Here is a 23,154-nt window from a genome sequence, read left to right on the forward strand (position 1 = left end):
CTCGGCCCTGCCTAGGTGCCCCTTCCCCGCTCTTCCCACGTAGCCAGTTCCCCATTGCCCACCCTGCTGACCCTGCTGGAGTACCCATAGCAGGGACCCTGGAGGCAACAGGAGGGAGCGGCACTAGAATATCCAAGGCCCCCATGCAAGGCCCCCCTCCCCTCTCTCAGTACCTTCGTAGACGGCAAAGAAGCCTTTTCCAACCCAGTTGCTGCTGCTTCGGAATTCCACCCAGAGGCGGCTGTCAGTGGACACAATGGGCTCAGGGAGTTTGCCCCCACAGAACCGGCCTGCAGACGGTAGAAACAGATGACTCCTGAGTCCCAGGTCTCTCCATATAAGCCCCAACTTCCCAGGATGCCCAGGGCTCCAGTCTGCAGCCACCTTACTGGGCATGTTCCCAAGACCACCAGAAGGGCCAGAAACCCCTTAAGGGACAGGACAAGATTGAATGACATATGTGTTGTACTGATTTGGGGGAGGGGGTCGCTGTTTTGGGGAGGGTTTGTTGTTGTTGTTGTTGTTTTCTAAAAGCAAACAATATAGCCCAGGCTGGCCTTGAACTTTTGGTTCAAGGCCTCAGTCTCCCCAGTACTAAGATTCTAAGCACAAGAGACTGAACCCATGGTTTTGTGCACTTTAGGAAGCACCCTATCACATGAGTTACACTCCAGGCCCAAGCCCTGAACTTTCGGTCTCAGCCTCCAAAGTCCTGGGAGCAAAGTTTTATTGACCCGTTTTAAAAGCACATTCCCATCATGACTGGTCTTCATGAGATCTCCACGCAAACAAACAATAGATACAGCTTTCTCTGCCTATACTGTTACTGAATTTACTGAACGCTCTTCCCTGCATCCGCCACAGGGTCAATTTCGGGGGATGCCTACAGAACCCCGAACCCCCAAATCTGGGCACAGGGGCAGAAAGCAATCCTGTTTGAATGAAACTCACAAAGAATCAACACAAACGGTGAGGCTGATCATCTGTGGGATCCTTGGAGTCAAGAGTTGACTGGGCATGATTTGTGTGCTCCGAATAAGACTGAGTGGTTTTCAACTTTCAGCAAGGGCCAAGAGGTAGGGGCTTGCCTAGAAATGTCAGTTCCGAGAAAGAGAGTGTACCCTGGGAGACCTAATCCACTGCAGAGGGAATGCTGCAATGTCAGCTGCTTTGGATAACTGACAGGTCTACTGGAAGATCAGCAATAGAAGTGAAGAAATGACTGTCTGGCCACAGCTGCCTGCTTCCCCACAGACTATGGGGCAAAGATGCTGAGGATGAGGAGCCCTGAATCACGTCAGACTATGTGCAGATGAGCAATGAACAGCGTCACACAACACCTCAGGCTCGGTGCAGATGTCCTTTTTGCTTTAATTCTATGGCCACAAAGCTGCTTCTTTGTCCAGGGCTGCTTTTGTTGTTGTTGTTATTAAGATAGAGTCTTACTATGTAGCCCAGGCTATCCTCAAACTCAGGATCCTTCTGCCTTGGCCTCCCCAAAGTTGGAAGTATGGCACTACTATGCCTAGATTTGTCCTGTGGCCTTGACCCCCTTTATCTCACTTCATGCACACACACTATTAGCGACAAAGTATTTGTCCAAAGAGAGTCAGGCAACTCTTCCAAACCTATAGTTATCAAAGCGAGTCAAGGGCCTGCCCTACTAGGTTTAAAGTCCTTAGATCAAGGAAATCCCAGTGAGGGTGTGAGCCTGGAGCTATGGGAATGTGCAAAACAGACATCTCTGTGTGCTCCTGGGACTCCCCAACCTTTAATAGCATCTTCGGCTGGAAGCTCAAAAGTCCGTAGTAAGAACTGGAAGTCTGGACCACAAACAGAAGTCAGCCACTGTTGCACTAGTTAGTGACGGAACAAGCCAGGACAAACTACACCAGAGCCTGTAGTTTGTCTCGTATCAGGATGTCACCCCCCACCCTCCTTAGGGTATTGGGCCACAGAAGGTTCCAACAAGGAACCAGGGTGCTGAGGAGGCTGAGGGTTAGTGCCCTTTACCTCGGAGGGGCGCCTTCCTCCAGAAGCCGTCACGCACCTCCACATAGTCATACCAGCACAGGCGGCTACGGTACAGGTCCATGGACGTGAAGTTCAGGATTATCTAGGGAAAGAGAGAAGGGGTGAGGAGAGAAGGTTACATTGCTCCCACTCTGGACCTGCCCCTGGCGGGAGTGACAGGTAACCGTCACCGGCCACGGTCAGCATTGTTCCCAAGCAGCCCTCATCAGTCTAACTGCAAACAGCTGTCTACTGGTCCCATGGCAAACACCCAGGAGAGGGCATGGCTTTCACTGCCTGCACTCTCCACACCAGTACAGGGCTATTGTCCTGGGTTAAATAACCAGTCAGGTTCCCTCACCATCAGTATAAACCACGATGTCCTTACAATGGAAGATGGCAGGGCTAAGAACTGCCCAGAATGGGGGGGGAGGTCTGAGACGGGAAAGAAGGGGGCCAGGAAGGAAGCTAAGACACTAATCATACAAACTCCCTGGGCCCTGATTCTGGGAAGAGGCACGGTATCTACAGGGAGTAGTTATCAGGTTACAGGTCCCTCTCATGGAAAGATTTAATGTTATGTCTCTGCCCTCAGGGAGTTTATGAATGAGATGGCAAGTGTATGAAAAAGATTGTGCAGAAAAAAGTGTAACCTCTAGCCCAAGGACCTGGGTTTGAATCAGCCTATATTTCCTGCTAAGTCCTAAGGCCAACCATACAACCTCCCTGACGTCACCCAGCTCACGGGACAGCCTCTGACACCACAGTATTCCCTGGAGGCAGAAAGGATCACACTGCCGTACTGACTTGACACCTGACACAGCCCCTTGGTAAGTCTCAATGCTCCATAACCATGATTGAGAATTTTAAAAAAAGATTTTACTTTAGAAGCAGTGTAGTGGCATACTCCTTTAGTTCCAGAACTGGGAGGGGGGCAGAGGCAGAAAAATCTCTGTGAGCCTGAGACCAGTCTGGTCTACAGAATGAGTTCTAGGACAGCCAGGACTAACTACATAGAGAGACGCTCTTCTTTTGTGGGGAAGGAGGGATCGAGACAGCTCTGCTCTTTCTCTGACTGTCCTGGAATTCATTCTGTAGACCAGGCTGGCCTTGAATTCACAGAGCTCTGTCTGCCTTTGCCTCCCAAGTACTGGAATTATAGATGCACACCACCACCACCCAGTGAGACACTGTCTTAAAAATGTTTTCTTATAAAAAAAAAAATGTTTTCTTATTTACCTTGGTACATATGTGTCATTTTGTGACTGAATATATGTACATGTACCAGAGGCCAGAAGAAAGCATGAGCCTCTGGAACCAGAGTTACAGGTGGCTGTAAGTCACCCCATGTAGGTGATGGGAATCAAACTTGGATCCTCTGCAAAAGCAGCATATGCTCTTAACCACTGGGCTATATCTCTCCAGTCCCCCAGACCAGTGGCTTTTTAAAAGCAGAGGCTTACAGGGTGGTGGTGGCGCACTCCTTTAATCCCAGCACTCAGGAGGCAGAGGCAGGCAGAGCTCTGTGAGTTCAAGGCCAGTCTGGTCTGCAGAGCGAGTTCCAGGACAGGCTCTCTAACTTCTGAGAAACCTTGTTTTGAAGAAAAAAGAAAAGAAAAGAAAAGGCAGAGGCTTAAGAGAATCTACTTGCTTGGAAAAGTCTAGAAGGATCCCCAAGTCTGCTGTGCTGTCAAAGTTCCAGGGTCAGGTTTGATACAACCTGTAGGGTATGTATGGCGAACACTCAGCTAGTGGGTTTCTGTGCTAAAGAAGGAACAAGGCGCTGGTGGGGAGCTAGATGCTGATGGCAAGGTTAGAATGAGACAGATTCCACAGCAGGCACCAGCATCCAATGTCTGTATCGCTGTCAACAGGTGCCTGCTTCCTGGACATTCTCCCAAGCCAGCTTTGTCAGTGCAGGGTGTGGATGCTTTTTGTTTATTTACTTAGTGTGTGTATGTACAGTCACATGGAGGTCAGAGGACAACTTTCAGAAAACCGCCTCTCTCACGTCATCATGTGGGTTCTAAGCATCAGACTCAAGTTGACAGACTTGGGGGGCAAGTCATCTTGCCAGCCCTTCCGGGTGATTTGTAGCCACCACCTCGTCAGTCCTTTTCCCTGACCTCTCGGTTCCAGGACACCGTCTGTCTGGTTCTCTTTATCCCTCTGAGCCACACCCCAGCACATAATGCCCTATGCTCACTAATAAGCACGTGTCCCTTTCACAATCTCCGCTCCTAGGGCCCCATCTCTGCAGTCCAATTTTCCAAGCTCACACTGCTGCCAGCGGTTCTCTCTGCGACCAGCAACGTCCTCACTGTGACCTTCAACGTCTTGGGACTCTAGGCATTTCTACGACTCCTCCTTACCACGCTCCTTCGTCCACACTCCCCGCTTTTCTTTCTTACTGAATTCATGCGAGTTTCATCACTCGTAGTGACCGGAGATGTATCTGAATGAGACTGTATTTTTGAAAAGTGAATTCTATGTTGCGCTCATTACTCGTCATTATTATGGAAAGCTGTTGCTGTCATCATTACTAACGTCAGCACTTTCCAAGGGTGAAGCTGCAAATGCATTCTAACTCTTCCCATGGAGCCACAGTGTCACGTTCCCCCCCACCGCAAGTTGGTCTGGAACTCCCTGTGTAGACAAGGCTCACAGAGATCCATTCACCTGGCTCAGTTTTGAAAGCACAAGCCCCTCCACCCAACTCATCCCGTTTAGAAAAATGACCAAATCCTCCCATAGAGGAAGCAGCTAAGGGCTGGCAAGGTAGCCTTCAAAGCGGATCCACAGCCAGCCGGCACCAGCACTTCCTCGCACTCAAGCGCCATGGTGTGAACTCCCCACTCATACTCCTCTTCCAGCTCACTGTTCTCACCTAAAAACTACAAGCTGGTCACGTCCAGATCACTTTCTTCTGTCTATGGACAGCCATACCTGCCTGTGTGTGTGCCTGTGACATTTGAGATGCCATGCTACCTACCCACTGGGGCCTTGGCGCTGCAAGGCTAAGTCTGCCTATCATCCCTAAGCTCTTACCTCTTCCTCTGTCTTCCAGCCACTTCTGATCATCCGCCCATCCTAGTCCCACCATCAGCTTTTTGTCTGAAATTAGTTCCAAGGTCCTTGCTCTTGGCTTTGCCCTGCCTGAAGCACAGCACTATGTAAATCTGATCGTACCACCTCTGCTCAGAATCCTTTAATACACACCACCGATGCATAACTCAGAATAAACTCTGCCGTCCTCACTTGGAAAGGCTCTTTCTCCATCTCATCTGCTACCTCTGACCCTGTCTCCCACCGTTCCTCCTTACGAGGCTCCAGCCACGTAGACCACGCTCATCCTCAAACACACCACGCCTACCTCAGGACCTTTGTGCGTACAGCTGGAAGCTCTCGCCAGAAGCCTGCAGGAGCTCCCTCACTTCCTGTTGGTTTTTGCCCCAAATGCCTGCCAGGAATAAAGCCTGAAAACCCTACGTGAGTCACTCTCCTTTCTGATGGCTCCCCGGCATGCATCACCATCTCCTGTTCCTGGGGACTTTCTGATTCTCCTCCAACATGGAAACGCAAACCCATACAGTCAGGAACCTCATTTGTGGCACAAAATCTGCACAGGTGGCACTTAGTAGGTACTTAAAACTATCTCTCAAATACGGTTTTGTTCTTAGGATTCTTCAGGCAGACTTGCCTAAGTGTATAAAGACGGAAGTATAAAGAAAGATGTCTACTGAAGCATCTTGGGTAATAATGAAAACTTAACATCAACTGTCCTTCACTAGAGTCCTGCAAGAGGTAGTTGAAAAATTACATGAAGAGAAATGAAGACAGCTGGGGGTGGGGGTGGCGCAGGTCTTTAGTCCCAGCACTTGGGAGGCAGAGGCAGGTGGATCTCTGAGTTCGAGGTCTGCTTGGTTGACAGAGCGAGTTCCAGGACAGCCAGGGCTACACAGAGAAATCTTATCTCCGAGAATGAGAGAGAGAGAGAGAGAGAGAGAGAGAGAGAGAGAGAGAGAGAAAGCAGACTGAGGGAAAGTTGCCGTAAAAAAACAAGCTGACCCAAAGCAAGGACAGGATTTACTGCGAAGCGCAAGGCGAGCTGCAGAAACCCATTATGTGAACATGAGTCCCTTTGGCTTTATGTGTGTCACATAGACACACACATCAAAGCATTTCTCGTGCTCAGTCCTTGTTGAAAAGTGGGATTTAAAAGATTAAGGAGGAGAATATTCATTTTTTTTACATTGTGTTTATGGACTGTTCAGGCATTTTATATCACGCACATGTTATTTTTATATATCTAACGAATGACAAAAATATCCTTCGCGGAATGCCAGATGGAGGAAGGGATGAGGAAAGCTGAGGCGCAGCGCCCGGTCTGCCCCTCATGCAGACGGCCCCCTGGGCTGCCAGTCTTTCTTTCTGCTCAGCAGCTGGAATAAGAACAAACATCTACTTCCCCTCAGGCTCTAAGGTCACCACACCCAGAGGGCAGAACCCCAGGGGGGCCACCCAAGACCTCCCAAGGGGCTGGACAGACAGAGGTCACCTGATTTGGGGGGCAGGGCCGAGAGACCTGTGTTGGTGGTCAGTAGCATCCTCGAGGAAGGCACAGCAGTGGCTATATTGAGAGCAGAGGTACCTAATTAAGAGTTGTACTAACTTCTGTCATGTGGACACAGCTGTGCCCTGGTGGCAGGGGCACTGCCCTTTGCCAAAGGAAATCTGGCCAGCTCTGCTATTTCCCGGCTGAGGACCTGGGGCCTTTAGCTCCTTAGGCCTCCGGATATTTGTCTACAGATCCGACAGGGTCTCAGTGACTGCACTGGAGACATTTGGGGCTAAGTAAGGTACTGTGTGGCCATCTGTGAAGAGGGCCCCTCACACATGGGGTGATCTCAGGGAAGAACTTTCTTGGGGAGGAGCTGCATGAGGCCATTAACCACGTCACGCCTAAGACCACTCACTGGCTTCAAGGTGGCCTAACCTCACAATCTTAGACACGTCACTGAATTCCTTGGGACTATTTTCCTTATCTGTGAGTAGGTCATAGGATCTGCCACCCGGGGCTTAGGGGAAATGAGATGAGTAAAGCTTACATCACCATCTGGTGCAAGGAAGGCAGACAGCAAGCCTGGACTTCACTTTTAGAATCAGTTTACTTGAGTCTCCGCAGTACCGGGGACTGATTGAATCCCGTGCCGCGCACACGCTAAGCAAGCACCCTATCACTTAACTGCACATTGCTAGCCCTTCTTGCAGGGTTTTTTTTTTTTAAATCTTGAGACAAGGTCTCATCAAGTTACCCAGACATGCCTTGAACTTAAAAGCTTCACGCCTCTGACTTCCAAGTAGGTGGGATTCTAGTCCTGTGCAGCCATAATAAGCTGTTTAAGACATTATGAAATATGAAGTGGTCCAGATCAGAATCCTGGAAGTAGAGAGAGAAAAGCAGGGGATCGGGGAAACCGACTAGCACTTACCCAGCAAGCCACTGGGAATATAGAGAAGACAACCACAACCTTTGTTGAGATGTCTCTACGCGTTTGCACGGCTTAAGCTCTTTCTGAATGAGTTCCTTCAATCCTCATATAAACCCACAAATCACTGGGCCCATTTTGCAGGTAGGAAAACAAAGACACAGACTGCTTCATTACTTGGGAAACACCGCCAAGTACCCAGGCCAGCTGCTAAGTTCATGAGCATTGACAGGCACTTGGGCTTTTTTGTGGTTTTGTTTTTGTTTCATTTTGTTTTTTGAGTCATGGTTTTTCTGTGTAACAGCTCTAGCTGTCCTAGAACTTGCTCTGTAGACCAGGGTGACGTCAAACTCACAGAGATCCACCTGCTTCTGCCTCTCGAGTGCTGGGATTAAAGGCGTGCGTCACCACCTCCTAGCTCTTGAAGCAGCTCTTTCTCAAAGATAACATACCCATGACATGCCAAGACGGGACTGTCATCCACACTTGTGGCCATGAGCTCAGCACTAGAGGAGCACCACCCAGCAGCCAGATTTGATAGCAAAGTCCATCCGCTCAGGCAGGGCCTTTATTTAAGGGCTGCTGTTGAAAGGAGACTTAGGAGTCACACAGTTTAGAACTCCTGGGACACATTTACACGCCAGAGCCTCAATTCTCTCATCTACACAGTAGAGGTGACAGTGACAAGCTTGAAGATGTCTACGGGCATCAAGAGACTACACACGCCACATGCCTGATTCATTGCTTGGCATAAAACTGTTCTAACAAGGGCTGGAGAGATGGCTCAGTGGTTAAGAGCATTGCCTGCTCTTCCAAAGGTCCTGAGTTCAATTCCCAGCAACCACATGGTGGCTCACAACCATCTGAAATGCGATCTGATGCCCTCTTCTGGCCTGCCGGCAGACACACAGACAGAATATTGTACACATAATAAATAAATAAAATATTTTAAAAAATTGTTCTAACAACAAATCTAGGGCCCAAGGTTACAACTGTAATGTGAGACACAGATCAAGAGTAAGAGAAAATGGTGATTATAATGAAAGCAGCAGCCTCCGGGTCACGTCCCCAGGGTGCCATCTTGTTTTTTGTTGTTGTTGTTTTGTTTTCAGACAAGGTCTTACAATGTAGTCCTGGCTGTCCTGAAACTCACTATGTAGAGATCTGCCTGCCTCTGCCTCCCAGTGCTGGGATCAAAGGCGAGCGCCACAGAGCCAGGCTGGATTCACCATTTTGTAATTGACGCATTTCTACAACCATGCACTGGTACATTTATATCTTCTATGTTGGATCCACTGCTTGCCCTGGAGCTCTGAGCAGGGTTCTGAAAGGGGATGAAGGTCTCTTGGAAATTATGGAGGGCTTACAGCTCGGGGAGGACCAGGGCCCCGTGACCACTCGAGAGACTAGAGCCGGCCCATGCAGTCAGAAATTGCTGGGGAGGAAGCTGATCCAGGCCCCCTGGCCTCACTCCTGATGACTGGGTCCCACTCCTGACCCCGAAAGAAAGCCATGCTGTACCCTGACTGCTGCTCAAGGACCAGGCTCTTTTGTGCATCGACACTTCCCTGCAGAGTGCCAGAGTTGTTGAGATGCTGCAACGGGGCCTCAGAACAGAGCAGCAGTGCAATCACAGACCAGTGTATCCAAATCCAGCCTCTATGTGACCTTGGACCAGGTATTAACTTTTCTAAGTTCTCTTTCTCATAAGCAAAACAGGGACCATGTTAGTACCAAGACTAAATGCCATCATGCTAATTAAAAAGCACAATCCAGGTCGGGGATTACAGTTCAGTAAAGCCTTTATCTAGCTAACCCTGGGTTTGATTCCCATCACACATACACACACACACACACACACACACACACACACAAACCATAACAATGCTGGGCGGTAGTGGCACAGGCCTTTAATCCCAGCACTCGGGAGGCAGAGGCAGGTGGATCTCTGTGAGTTCGGGGCCAGCCTAGTCTACAAGAGCTAGTTCCAGAACAGGCTCCAAAGGTACAAAGAAGCCCTGTCTCGAAAAACCAAACCAAAAAAAAACATAACAGACAGAAATCATTGAACACATGCTCGACTAATCATAAGCTTGATAACTGTTAGTTATTATTATTATTATTATTATTATTATTATTATTATTATTCATACTTGTGGATAAGATTTCCAAATTTCCAAGGACTGGAGTAGGAGAGACCCTTGGGGAGGCAGCCAGGGCCAGGCTATTGAAAAATAGCAGAAAGGCTTGCAATTTTGAGATTTGGAATGAGAAGAACAAGGGACGAGATTGCTTTTGAGGGAAGATGGCGGTCTGCCAACTAAGAGAGAGATAACACAATTACCAAATTCTCAATAAGAATCTGTCACACGAAAGCATGATCTTCAAGCTGCAAAAACAAAATCACACCTCATCTGGAAAGCAAAGGAAAGCCGCTGCCCAATCAGACAGACGGGAGAGGAAGGCGCTCCTAAGGTGACGTTCGTCTCTAGGCTTTCCCAGATGACATCAGAGGTCAGTCAAATAACTCGCAGATGTGAGTGCGATCAGCTCACAGCAAAAGCGTTCTCAAGTTTCAGGGGCGTATGTGTGTATCCGCGTGTGTGTGCCTGTGGAGAGGGGGTCAGGAGCAGATTCTGGGAACTGCAAACCGTAGAGCTGAACGCCAATCCGTTAATTAAAGAGACAGTCTGCGGCTACTTAGGAAAGAAGTGCTTAGGGATGCGGGGTGGGGTGGGGTGGGGTACGGTGCACAGAAACAAGGCCCCATTACTGAGGACATTTCTCCTCCTTTCTGAAGGGATTGTTCCCAACTGTCGGGACAGCGGGTGTGATTGGGTAACACATTCCAGCTCTGTTTCCATCACTGCCGGATAGGTTCCTATGCTAGGGAAAGACCACAGAGGTTCCTGGGGAGTACGTATCGCCATCAGGCAGTGGCCTGTAGCTGGACATCAGCTGGACATCAAGACTTGGTGGAAACCTACAGCTTAGGGTCGACGGCAGTTTGGAGGGAGATCTTAGACCCACTTTGTTCTGTTTTCTGATCCACATTCTGAATAAAGCTCAGGACAGAGTCTCAGATGGCAGAGCTATCCAATGGGCAAGGGCAGAGGTGAGAGGCTACCAGTTAGTGTCCCGCTGGACAGTGGGACCCTTGATTCTAAACCCTCTTGCACAAAGTGCTGGAAGGCTCCATGAAAAAACAGTAACACCAAATCAAACACCATGTTCCAATTATGGGATTATTGAAAAATTCCAATTATGTACCAGCTCACTCTTGGGAACGATAAAAATATGAGGAGCGCAAAAGGTCCAGGGTTGGCTGAGAAGGCAAGACGCTATGTGACAAGCCCACGCGTGTGTCTAAGAAGTCAGAAGAGAGGCTGAATTTGTGTCTCTGCTCTTGCAGGGGACCCAAGTTTGGTTCCCAGCACCCTCATCAGACAGCTCCCAACTTCAGTTCCAAGAGAATCTGACGCCTCTGGCCCCTCGGGCACCTGCATGCACAGGCACACATACCCATGCGTGGAATGTCATTTTTAAAAAGGGAGAGTGGACTTCCTGCATTGGAGGGCTGTCTGGGAAACAGGAGGTGAGTTACAATGAACTGATCTTAAGAAGTCCTGAGGGTTTTCAGGGATGGAAGCTCCCCCTTTCTCCAGGAGACTTTGTGGCTTTAAGAGCTGTCAAGAGCTGGGCAGTGGTGGCACACGCCTTTAATCCCAGCACTTGGGAGGCAGAGGCAGGCGGATTTCTATGAGTTCGAGACCAGCCTGGTCTACAGAATGAGTCCCTGGATAGCCAGAGCTGTTACACAGAGAAACCCTATCTTGAAAAACAAACAAAAGAGTTGGCAAGAGAACAGAACAGAATAGTAAGGAAAGTCCCAAGCTCTTGTCACCTCAGGTATTCAAATCATGCAGTGGGGTAGTGCACTAGGCAAGCTCTCGGATGCCTTTGGTTCGACCCTGCAGACAGCAGACAGAGACAGGACCTGAGGGTCCCAGACAGTAAGGGCAGGAAGAACAGCTGTGACCAGAAGCAGGGCTGGAGACATCTGCTTTGCTCTGAACCATTCTCAGGACCACAGCCTGTGAGCATTGAGAAGGGCCCTTTGGAAATCCCTGACTCCAACTCTCACGACACCGAGGAGAAAGCCCAGGGCTGGGCCTGAGTGGTTCGCCCAAGGCCACCCAGGGCATCCCGGGAAAGGCTGGGACTGAACCCAGCTCTAGGAAGGGTTCACATCTTACCCTATCCTTGTTAACTGTACGTATGACCTGGGACAAGCTACTTAATTCATCTTCCTGTGAACTGTTTCCTCCTCTGCAAAATGAAGACTTAGGGTAGCCATGAAAATTAAAAGAGGAGTCATGTGACAAGCACTTTAAAAAGCACTCAAGAAGAGCTGAACAACCACGAGAGAACTACATGGCAACTGTACATAGCAACACAACCTTCAGGTGAGCACAGACGTAGGCTCGTCAGGGAGGAGGGGGACAAAGCGAAGCCGGAACTGGTGTGGAGCCTCCCTCATTGCATACTTAACGCATTCATGCCAGTGACCAGACAGGTCACCCTTGGTTCAGAAGCCCCTGGGCTGAGGCTCCTGGAGGGAGATGCTCTCCCACTTTTGGGGTCCCCATAGAGGAAGGAAGACTCAGGCAGGTGGTCCATCACAGTTACCTTCTCCCCAGGCGTGACCGAGATGCGCCAGACACAGTGCATGTGGGCAGAGTAGCCATTGGGGAACTCGGGGGAGGAGAAGTTGCCCGTGCTGTCTTGGAGAGTCTCGCCACAGGCTGTCAATCAAAAAAATGACAAGGCTGCTGACTGCAGGCACCAGACCCCCGTCTCTGGCTCACCCTTCAGCTCTAGATCCCATAAGGAAGACATGAGAGGGGTTATGTCCCTTTAAGATGTACCCCTCCTCCTTACATGCAAGTATAAACCATCCCACATCCCTGGTCGAGTGCTGCCAGGTAACCAGATGCCCTGTTGTCAAGGCAACATGGATTGCAGAGTTCAGGTCAAGCACTTCTGGTGGGCCTCACCTCCTCCTCACTGTCCAGGAGAGAGGCTAGTTGCTGCCCCTACTCGTCCTCCCTCTTCTAGGCCCTCCCACCACCTACTAGCTGAGCTCCAGTTTGGTCCTTAACATTGTCCTTCCTTCTTGTCTGTCCTTCCCAACACTCTTCTCTGAAGACTTACAGCCGTGACTTTCTAGGTGTTCCTAGGCCCTGGCCTTCCTTGGACTCTGCTCTCCATCCCTCCTGGTCGCTCCCTTCCCTGCTCTGACCTGGGCATTTGTAGAGCTTCCGGGCCTGAGCGATGTCCCCCTTGCTGAGTCTGGTCCTTTGGCCGATAGAAGGCTTCACCCCATTCACCTCGTACTTAGGAACGATGGTGTCCAGGAAGATGCCCCTGAGAAGGACATGAGGAGACTGAGGAACTGAGTCTTCTGGAAGGTGGGTGAAGAAGAAGGGTAGCGTGATCATCTATAGCCACAGGGCATGGCACTGCCAGGGCCCAGACATTCCTCGGCCGGGTCAGGGAAGGGTGGAGATGTCTCACCCTGTCATTAAGCTGGCCACTGACCAGCAGCCACCCTCTTCCGTGGCAGCTATACCACAGGAGCTGGGGGGGAGCCCCAGAAATGCTTTGAGGACCAAGGGCCTAGGCCCTTGATGTTCAAACTGGCTTCCACTTGCAACCCTGGGAGAGCTTTGGCCCCTTGTTTGCCATCTCTGCAACGCCACCCAGCCCCCACCTCCAGCCCTCAAACGATGATTCAGTCTCAGTCAACTTCTCTCTTGACTTCCTAGAGTCAACTCTAGCCTTCTAACATGGCTGTGATTGGACGGAGGCCGACGGGCAGCTTCCACAGTGGCCGGCCAGCTCTCAGGGCACAGCGTTCCTATTTCCCAACTCCTTCCTGCTCATCTCTGTGTTTCCACAGCAGAGGAGCAGAACAAAGTGGAGACAGCCGCTCTCCCCATCCCCAGGGTCCCTGACTCACATCCAGACGGGCAGGGCCCAGCAAGGGGTGTGGGTATGATGGGAAATGGAAGCAGGGTCTGTGGGGGTGGAGGGGTGAATGAGTTCACTTTCTTCTCTGGTCCCCATTCCCAGGCCCAGAGCAGGAAGAATGGGTCTAGGGGAGCTCAGAGAAGAAGGGAGAAGGGCCACCACCCAGATAGGGAGAGGGGTGCCAGAAGGGCAGTCGAGGGAGGGGTGTGAGGAGTGGGGTGCTTCTCCCAGCCCTGTAGGAGGGTCTTCTCATATCAGGCACTGGTTAAGGAGGTCTCTTGTGAACTGACAAGGGGGGCCAGTTCAAGGTAAGGCCGGTGCAAGGTAAGGACCAAGCTTCGTTCAAATTAGCCAGCCACAAAGCAGACAAAGCCAGTCCTAGTCTGTAATAGGCTACTTGAGAGGCTGAGGCAAGAGAGCCTGTCCGCAGGACAGCGAGACAGCTCAGTGAGTAGGCACTTGCCACCATGCCTGCTAAATGGAGTTCGGCCCCCAGAACCCACGTTGTGGAAGGAAGGAGAACTCCTGCAAGTTGTCCTCTGACCTCCACGAGGTACCGTGTGGCACGTGTGTTCACACATGCACACAAATTAATAAATGTAAGGAAAAGAAAAAGAATTCTAAGTTTGAACTCTGCCTGGGTCACATAGTGAATTCAAGACCAGTCTGGGTAACTTAGTAAAACCCCTTCTCAAAAATAAAAATTAGGGGTTGGAGAGATGGCTCGGTGGTTAAGAGCACTGACTGCTCTTCCAGAGGGCCAGGGGTACAATTCCCAGCACCCACATTGCAGATCACAACTGTCTGTAACTCCTGTTCCAGGGGATCTGACAGACACACATGCAGGCGAAACACCAATGCACATAAAATAAAAACAAAATCACTAATAAATAAATAAATAATAAGGCTGGAGATATAAGCCAGGGGTACACAATTGCCTAGTATGCACAAGACTGGGTTCAAGCCCTAGTACTGCAAAACAAAAACAAATGGGGAGGGGAAGACAATTAGAAAGAGGCGAACCCCCGGGAATCACAGGAGAAAGAAATGTATGCTTGTGGCAGATGAGAGACAAGCTCGGCTCCTTTGGGTTGGCACAGTTTGGAGACCACACACAGCAGGACCTGTGAACTCAGGGTTTCTGTCTTCTCAGCCACAAACCTTTGCTTCACACAGCAATGGGCAAAGCCTGGGGTCTGCCAGATGCACTGATGGGAAGGGTTACTAAGGCAGCCACAGCCACAGCCACAGGGGCTGCAGGCACCCAGAGGACAGGGCAGGGCAGGACAGATCAGCAAGGGAACGGCTTTCGGAAGGCAGGCTTGGGCTACCTTGGGCAAGGCCCCGGCCATTTCTCACCTGGAGAACGTGTTCCGGGCATAATGCATGATACTGTCAAAGTCATAGGTCTCTCCCAGCGACTCCACTTCCTGAACCTCCATCTTCAGGAAGTTATACTCCTGCCCTGCAAAGAACGTGAGAAAAGTGGGGGTGGGGTGGAGGGAGTGGCCTGTGTCCTCCCTGTACCTGTGAGGGGCTATCTGAAGGCGCAGAGGATGCAGAGGGGAAAGGAGACAGCCTATAGAGGAGTCCTTTCCAGGAGAAGAGACTGGAGAACTTGCTGAAGGGGGAGGGTCAGGAGACCACAGACAGGAAGCAGGAAGGACAGAGTGAAGAACAGAACTAGCAAAAGACAGGTAAAGACATAAGCCTGTCGTGATATCCAGGGACAAGCTGGCTGCATCAGCCTTCTCCTCAGGAGTGCTGGCTTCCCCTCTGTCCAGGACCTGGGCCAGACCCCCAAGCAGCTCCATAAGCCCTAGGATGGAATACAACCCCTGGGGTGTGTGTACCTGGCTGTATGTTCTCGCGTACAATAGAGACATGGCGGTCCCGGTCGGGCCGCGTGTGCTCGTGCCAGAAGCCAATCACATGGCCCAGCTCATGGACCACGATTCCAAACTTGTCACAGTTCTTGCCGATGGAGATGGCCTGGGGGCCCCCACCTCGGCGACCCACGTAGGAGCAGCACCTGGAGGGCGGGGCCAGCTCAGGGGGGTGGTCCCGAGCTGGGGGAGTGCATCCACTCAGGGGCCGGGCCAGGCTGCCGAGAGGGGGGGAGTATGCAGGGGTGCAGAGGGGGTGGGGATGTCCCTGAGCACCCAATGCACAGGCTGTATGCCAGGGTCAGAGCCAAATCAATGGGAGATGCCCACAGCAGGAAGAGGGGGTGGGCAGGCCCAGCTGAGGGCAGCAGGAGAGCCTGGGGCAGAACCTGGCTGGGGATCACCACCAAGGGTATAATGTCCAGGGGTTCCTGCTCACCCGCAGGGTCGATACGTGAATACAATATAGCTGTCCTCATCCGTGCGCTCCAAGAAGGTGACACAGGTATGCTTCTCCCAGTGTCTCATGGCCTGCCGAAAGACTGCCCTCTGGCTGCCTGCGGAAGGATAGAAGCCCGGCTGTCAAGGTGTCAATCAAGTGAGCTGGGAGGCACTTCCACCCGCTGAGACAATGTCACAGCCGCTCTGCAGGCACACAGCCTGCCCAGCTCAGGATACTGTGGACAGGCCAAAGGTTAACCAGGCCAAGGTCAGGTGCAGGCTTGCTCACAGCGGCACACTCACCAGTGAAATTCCCTCCGATAACAAAGGGAATGACCCCATCGGGCCACACTCGCTCTGGTCTGGATGTCGCTGCCCGCCTGCTCCGAGGCCTGCCTCTCCATCTGCCCCTGGTTTCCCTCTGCGGCTGCCCGCTAGTGCTCTGACCACCCAGGGCTGAAGAGTTTCCTGGGAAGGGGGAAAGAGTAGTCAGTGGTAGCAAATGAGGGGCCAGGAAGAGTCGGGGAGGCAGAATCGATGGAACCCATTCTGTTAGTTGTAGATTCTGGATGATCTGCATTCGCCTGTTTTGTTAAAAAGCCGGGCGGTGGTGGCGCACGCCTTTAATCCCAGCACTCGGGAGGCAGAGGCAGGCAGATCTCTGTGAGTTCGAGGCCAGCCTGGTCTACAGAGCTAGTTCCAGGACAGGCTCCAAAAACCACAGAGAAACCCTGTCTAGAAAAACCAAAAAAAAAAAAAAAAAAAACTTCGGCGGTGGTGGCGCACGCCTTTAATCCCAGCACTCGGGAGGCAGAGGCAGGCGGATTTCTGGGAGTTCGAGACCAGCCTAGTCTATAAGAGCTAGTTCCGGGACAGGCACCAAAGCTACAGAGAAACCCTGTCTCAAAAAGCCAAAAGAAAAAAAAACCTTATTTGCAACTCTCAGATCAATACCGTCAGCCTTCCATGATCATCCCTGGACATGCACCGAGCAGTAGAAAGATCCAATGGGTACACATTCCCAGACAAGGAATTCTGCCTGCCTGCTTCACCCCTCACACTATAAACAAACGTCCTTTCTTAGGTAAACCTAGCGACACTTTTCAAGTATTTTTTTCTTTAATTTGGCTGTTTAAAATGGCTCCCAAGCAAAGTGCTCCTGTGCTTTCTTGTGTTCCCAAGGCAAAAAAGCTGGGCTATGAGCCCCACCTGGTGATGCAGACCTTTCTTGTCATCCAGCTCCTAGGGAAGCTGAGGCAGGAGAGTTATGAGTTCAAGGCCAGCTTGAGTTCTACAGTGACTTTAATGCCAGCCAGCCTGGACAACTAAAAGAGACCCTATCTAAAATTAAGAAGTAAAAATGAAGCTAGGCAGCCGGGTGGTGGTGGCACACCTTTAATCCCAGCACCTGGGAGGCAGAGATAGGCAGATCTATGAGTTCGAGGCCAGCCTGGTCTACAGAGAGTTCCAGGACAGCCAGGGCCAGGCAGAGAAACCCTGTCTTGAAAAACAAAACAAAACAATGGAGCTAGGCATGTAGCTCAGTGGTAAAATGCTTGCCTGGCATGCATGAGGTCTCAGGTTCAATCCACATTATCACATACGTGTACAAAAACAAAACAAATACGGAATGTATTTTAATAAAAAATGCCCACATTCAATAAATTTGTTCTGGCTAAAGTCAATGCTGTTAGCCATGAGTTCAGTGTTAACGAACTAACTTTATATTAAATAAGGTGCCTTTAAGAGAAACACACATAAAATTTAGTCCTATAGTGATGACTGTAACCAAAGGCTGGTGGGAGCCTGCATTTCTCCTAGGAGCAATGACTCATTATTTGCTAATTCATTCTTCACGGTGACTAGGTAAAATAACTATGAAGTTCTATAACAACTGAGGCTGTGCTCTAAGTAGCTGAAACTGCCGCGGAGAGCAAGACTGGGCTAGGACTCCAGACGAAGACAAGGAGGAACTCCTTTCCCAGGAACGAGGAGGACTCGAACCGAGGTTTGGAAAATGTCCCCGTTTGTCTAAGAAGCCTTGATGCCAGTGAAGAATGGAGTTATGTGCTGTCTCGGGGCTTGGGGAGCCACCTTCCCACATGACACAGCAGTACTCTGGCATTGGGGCAAGTGTCACTGCCTGTATCTGAAGGCCAAAGTTTTGCCCCAAGTCACCTGTTGAGCCGGCAGCAGACCCTAGTGAGACATTCCCCTGTGCCAGTCCCACTGGTCACCACTGGGGACCTATAAACGTCTCTTGTCCCCGAGACACCAGGTTACTCTTGGATGACAACTGCCCTCTTGGATAGTTGGTTTATAACCCACAAATGCTCACACCAGAATCATCCCTCCTGCTGAACATGGCCCAGCACACTCCTGTATGCCCAGAACTGAACCTCAATAGGAATCCCTCGCTTGTGCAACGGAGAGCTCCATGCAGGTTTTCTGAACCATGGTCCAGCACCATCCTGATGTGAGACTGCTCTCAGCATCGCAGTAAGAGGGCCAGGAAAAGCCAAACCAGCCATTCTTTTCCCCTGTCACAAATGCTACATAGGTTGGTAGGTACCTGGGCCACCAGGAAACCAAAAGCATTGAGCCCAGCTTTAGGACACGTAAATAAATCCCTTCTGTGTGGAAAAATATGGAAAGATATTAACTAGACACAGAACAGCAGAACACTGGAAGTAAAGTGAACAGTTGGGTCTTGGAGGCAGTTTGTGAGGGATACTGAGGAAGTTCCTGAGGATGGCCCCCCAAAAATGCATAGAAGCTTACACACTGGGACCAGGAAACCCAGGAAGAACTGTAGGATTGGGCATAGCTGATGGATTGGGAGACAATGGTTTGAATTCTAGTTCCAGTTCTGCCATCTACACACTGTGTGTGAGATACTGGGCAAATTACTTTACCTTTGTGAGGCTTAGGCTTGGCTTCTGAGAAACACGAGCAGTCCTGACACCCCTTTATCCTGGTTGGATATTTTTGTCAACTTCACACAAGCTAGGGTCATCTGGGAAGAACTCTTAATTGAGAAAATATCTCAATAAGATTGGCCTGTAGGCAACTCTGTGGGGTACTGTCTTGATTAATTCTTGATGTGGGAAGACCCTGCTTACCGTGGGTAGTGCCACTCCTGGGCAAGCGGTCTTGGAGTGTATAATAAAAGAAAGCAAACTGAGGTCGGTGGTGGTGGTGGTGCACACCTTTAATCCCAGCACGCAGGAGGCAGAGGCAGGCGGATCTCTGTGAGTTTGAGGCCAGCCTGGTCTACAGAGTGAGTTCCAGGACAGGCTTCAAAGCTACACAGAGAAAACTTGTCTTGAAAAAAATCAACAACAACCGGGCGGTGGTGGCACACGCCTTTAATCCCAGCACTTGGGAGGCAGAGGTAGGCGGATCTCTGTGAGTTCGAGACCAGCCTGGTCTACAAGAGCTAGTTCCAGGACAGGCTCCAAAACCACAGAGAAACCCTGTCTCGAAAAACCAAAAAAAAAAAAAAAAATCAACAACAACCCCCCCCCCCAAAAAATGAGCAAGTCAGGGGAGCAGGAGCAGGACAGTGATCTGCATTCCTGTCCTGTGTGGTCTCTGCTTCAGTTCCTGTCTCTATGTTCCTGCCTTGAGTCCCTGCCCTGATTTCCCTCGGTGGTGGAGTCTGACCTGAGTGTTGTTCCCTCGTGATGGTCTACCACGGCAATATAAACACTAACTAAGACACTCTTGAAGGTGGCTGGAGACAGTCAAGCAGGATAACACTTTTGAAAGCACTTTGTAATCTGTATGCTAGAAAAATGCTGACTTTTGGGTCCCACAGGTGTCGACATTGATTGACAGGACTTATTGACAGGAAAGGATAAAGATAAGATAGCCCCTATGTTGGGTTCAAGTTCATGGCCTCTGTCCTGGGAAGGCCGGGCTGGAAACGGGTGGGAGTGGGGGACAGAAATCCTTGTTTCCCAAATCTGAAACACATGTCGAGGACACAGAGAGTCAGCCTGTCCCCGGTGTACCTGCGGCTTTAATGGACGACCTTCGGGCTGTCTGTTGTCTGAGTGCTGTAGCCTGCTGCACCCGGAAGGCCTTCAAGTCCTCTTCATCCAGGGCAATGTCCCCAAGGAAGGCAGCTGGAGAAAAAGAAAGCGGCCAGAGGTTGAGTTAATCCTCTTACCCACAGCTGTGTTCACTGTGCTTATAGCTCTGACACAGTGGTACACAGCCCCTGACCCCTATAGCCACTGGGATCCTCAGATGTCACCTGAGAAAGACAGAGAAGGACAATGACGGGTCAGCTTCTAGAATCTCTCTAGGGATTATACTTGCTTTTTACTTTAAATCCCAACAAGAATGAAGCGTGATAACACAGGCTTATAGCCACAGCTATTCAGGCCGCTGAGGCAGAAGGATCACGTGGGCCTGGGCTTTGCAGACCCCAAGAGTCAAATGGCCCAGCGAGTAGAAGGGCTTGTCTCCAAACCCAATGGCCTGAGAAAGGAGATAACCAACTCCTTCAAGTTGTCCTCTGATCTACACACACACACACACACACACACACACACACACACAGAGAGAGAGAGAGAGAGACAGAGAGAGAGAGAGAGACAGACAGACAGACAGTCAGTAAATAAAACTGCTAATAAATAAATAGTCCCATGAAGACACAATTGGGTCACTCTTCCCATTATCTTCAGCAAATAATTAGTCCCCACGATGGGCCAGACATTAAGTCAGACAGTAGCAAGGCAGAAGAAGCCCCTGGTCCTACGGAGCTAACCTTGACAACACAAAGTTCACACAAATACTGAAGTCCACAGAGAGACAAACACTCTGACAGTGGGACATACAGAAGAAAGGATGCTCTGGTGTCTAAGAGGCCACGAGTTAAAGGCTTTGGTCCCCAATGTGGTGCTACTGGGCAGTTCTGTGCACCCTTAGGAAGTGGGGCCTAAGAGATGCTTCTGTTACTGTGTGAGCCCTTGAAGGGGATCGCGGGGCCTGGCCCTTTCCTCAGCCTCTCTCTGCCTCCCGGGGGACTGGATGAGCCATTTTATTCTGTCAAGCAGCTGTCTCTAAGAGACACCAGAACCAAGTTCTCCACTATCTCGGACTGGAAACTCTGGAGCCATGAGGCAGAATCAACCTTTTCTCTAAGTCAGTCCTCTTGGTTATAGTACTGGAAAGCAGACTAACTAGCAGCCTATTTTTTGAGCCCATATTCTGTACTGAGTATACCATGTCACATAGCAAATGCCATTTCTACCAAACCGGGGAGGGCAGGAAGTATTATGAGATGTCTACCATGCTTACCTGGCTTGACAATCTTGGCAAGAGTAAGTAAATCTGAGAGGCCAAGACTTATACCAGGAGGCTCCCAGCTAACAGGACAAGGTGTCACAGTTCTCAAACAAATCCTAAGTTTCTGGGTCCTCCCTCTGGGGAAGAAAGGCCCAGAGGTAGGACACCCTCTTCTCTCCAACGCCCCCCAAGCGGTCATTTCCATGACTGGGCCTGGGAAGAGAAGCGCCTGGAGAGGTGGGATGAGCAGCCCATCTCTTCTCTGAGACATCTCGGGTAAGAGGAAGCAGAGGCATAGTGCTGTCTGCCTTGGAAGGAGCCCAGATGTGAGATTCACACTGGGCTGGGCTGGCCGAGGGGAGGTGGGAGGCCGCGCTGGAACCGGAGGAGCTTCCCTGCAGCCGTGACATCTGCTTCTCATCCCGGCAGAGTCAGCATTACACAAATTGTTTTAACCTTGAGGCCTTACGCACGGGTTCCGCCTCCCCAGTTGGCCCCACTGGGTGGATACATATACATTTACTTTATCACACACTTAGTCACAGATGGCTAACGTCCCTATGGGCATATGGTGACATCCAAACCCATGCTGTCTGTGCAGAGCCACTGAGGTCAGGGACTACACCCCTGCACATGCAAGGAACACCCAGCACTGGCTTTTGGGCAGATGGAACATAATGAATGAATGAATGAATGATCATGCCAGTTTTCTTTTGGTCTGCAAATGCATGCCCAGAGACATAAGCTCACTCAGACACCATCACCTGAATGTACCTTATCAATCATCAAGCCAATCTTTTCATTTATCAATTTAGGAAACTGAAGCCCAGAAGGAAACTGACTTTATACTATATTTTTTTTTTCCGACACAGGGTCTCACTGTGTATCTTTGGGCTATCCTGGAACTCACTCTGTAGACCAGGCTGGTCTCGAACTCACAGAGATCCGCCTGCCTCTGCCTCCCATAGACTGGACTTTCAGGCATCTGGAAGACTTGCTTTATACTCAGGCTTCACCATTCCTAGTTCAGTGGATTTACTCAAGTTCATTAGCTCTCAGGAACCCATACTGTAAATACAGACACATGAAAATAGACACTCTGACACACACATCCACACACACACAAAAATATATACACAGCCACAGAGTTCTAAAAAAACCACAGATACGAGCTCCAACACACACAAGCCAGTGGCCGGCTCTGAGAACTCATTAAGCCAGTAAGAGTAGCAATAATGACACCTTATGTAAATGTCTGTTGACATTTACCCAGCGCTTTCCAGTTCACAAAGTGTTCGCTCATTAAGGAGTCCATTTAATGCTGGCCCACCCACAACATGCCCAGTAAGCCATATGACACCCCTAGGAGTGCCCCATACAAACATTTGGAGAGATAACCTCATAGCTGGACGCTAGCCCCCTCCCTTGAATACAGAGATCAGGACCCTGGGGCCAAAGAGGGAGATGGCATGTCCAAGGTCACCAGCCTGTAACTTGGCAAGAGTCTTTTGGAGCTTACAAAAGGGCATGAGACAAGAGAGACTCCATAGAGGAGATGGTAGGTTCCTATATGACAGTCCAGGAACCCCTCACACTACTGTACACCTTGTACTTTTGCACAAACATGGCACCTTCAAGTTTCTACACCCACACCGTGGGCGTCACCGGACACAGCTGTCCCGCAGTCTCCCTAAGGTATCGATCTCAGGACCCCTAGAGATATTAAATCTTCAGATGTTCACATTCATATATAAAATGGCATTGTGTTTGCACAGAACCTAACATATCTTCAAATGTTTGCTCTTTTTTTTTTTGTCTTTTCTTTTTCTTTTTTGAGACAGGGTCTTATGTGGCCCACTCTGGCTTCAAACTCCCTAGCTAGCCAAAGATGACCATGAAATTCTGATCCTCCTGCTTCTGCTTCCCAAATGCGATGATTACAAGCAGGAACCACCCTACCTGAATAACAGTACTTGGGTTGGAACTCAGGGCTT

General features: G+C 50.2%; 1 protein-coding gene across 3 annotated transcripts in view; it reads right to left on the reverse strand.

Annotated features, from left to right (window-relative positions):
- Window positions 1-23,154, reverse strand: part of Bmp1 (bone morphogenetic protein 1) — a 46,037-nt gene that overhangs the window by 17,145 nt on the left and 5,738 nt on the right. For 2 of the 3 annotated variants that reach the window (XM_041671055.1, XM_041671071.1), the window contains exons 2-10: window positions 19,879-19,992; window positions 16,166-16,330; window positions 15,861-15,978; window positions 15,389-15,567; window positions 14,895-15,000; window positions 12,805-12,929; window positions 12,192-12,307; window positions 2,014-2,116; window positions 174-290 (exon numbers count right to left, since the gene is read on the reverse strand). In XM_041671055.1, the coding sequence (XP_041526989.1) occupies window positions 174-290; window positions 2,014-2,116; window positions 12,192-12,307; window positions 12,805-12,929; window positions 14,895-15,000; window positions 15,389-15,567; window positions 15,861-15,978; window positions 16,166-16,330; window positions 19,879-19,992 (1,143 nt within the window). Of the gene's footprint in view, window positions 1-173; window positions 291-2,013; window positions 2,117-12,191; window positions 12,308-12,804; window positions 12,930-14,894; window positions 15,001-15,388; window positions 15,605-15,860; window positions 15,979-16,165; window positions 16,331-19,878; window positions 19,993-23,154 lie in introns of those variants that run through there. The other variant, XM_041671063.1, reaches the window with a different exon arrangement.

Source organism: Microtus oregoni, unplaced genomic scaffold (genome assembly GCF_018167655.1).
Source record: "Microtus oregoni isolate MIOR12 unplaced genomic scaffold, Mior012 000001F_ref0000356, whole genome shotgun sequence".
Lineage (NCBI taxonomy): Eukaryota > Metazoa > Chordata > Mammalia > Rodentia > Cricetidae > Microtus > Microtus oregoni.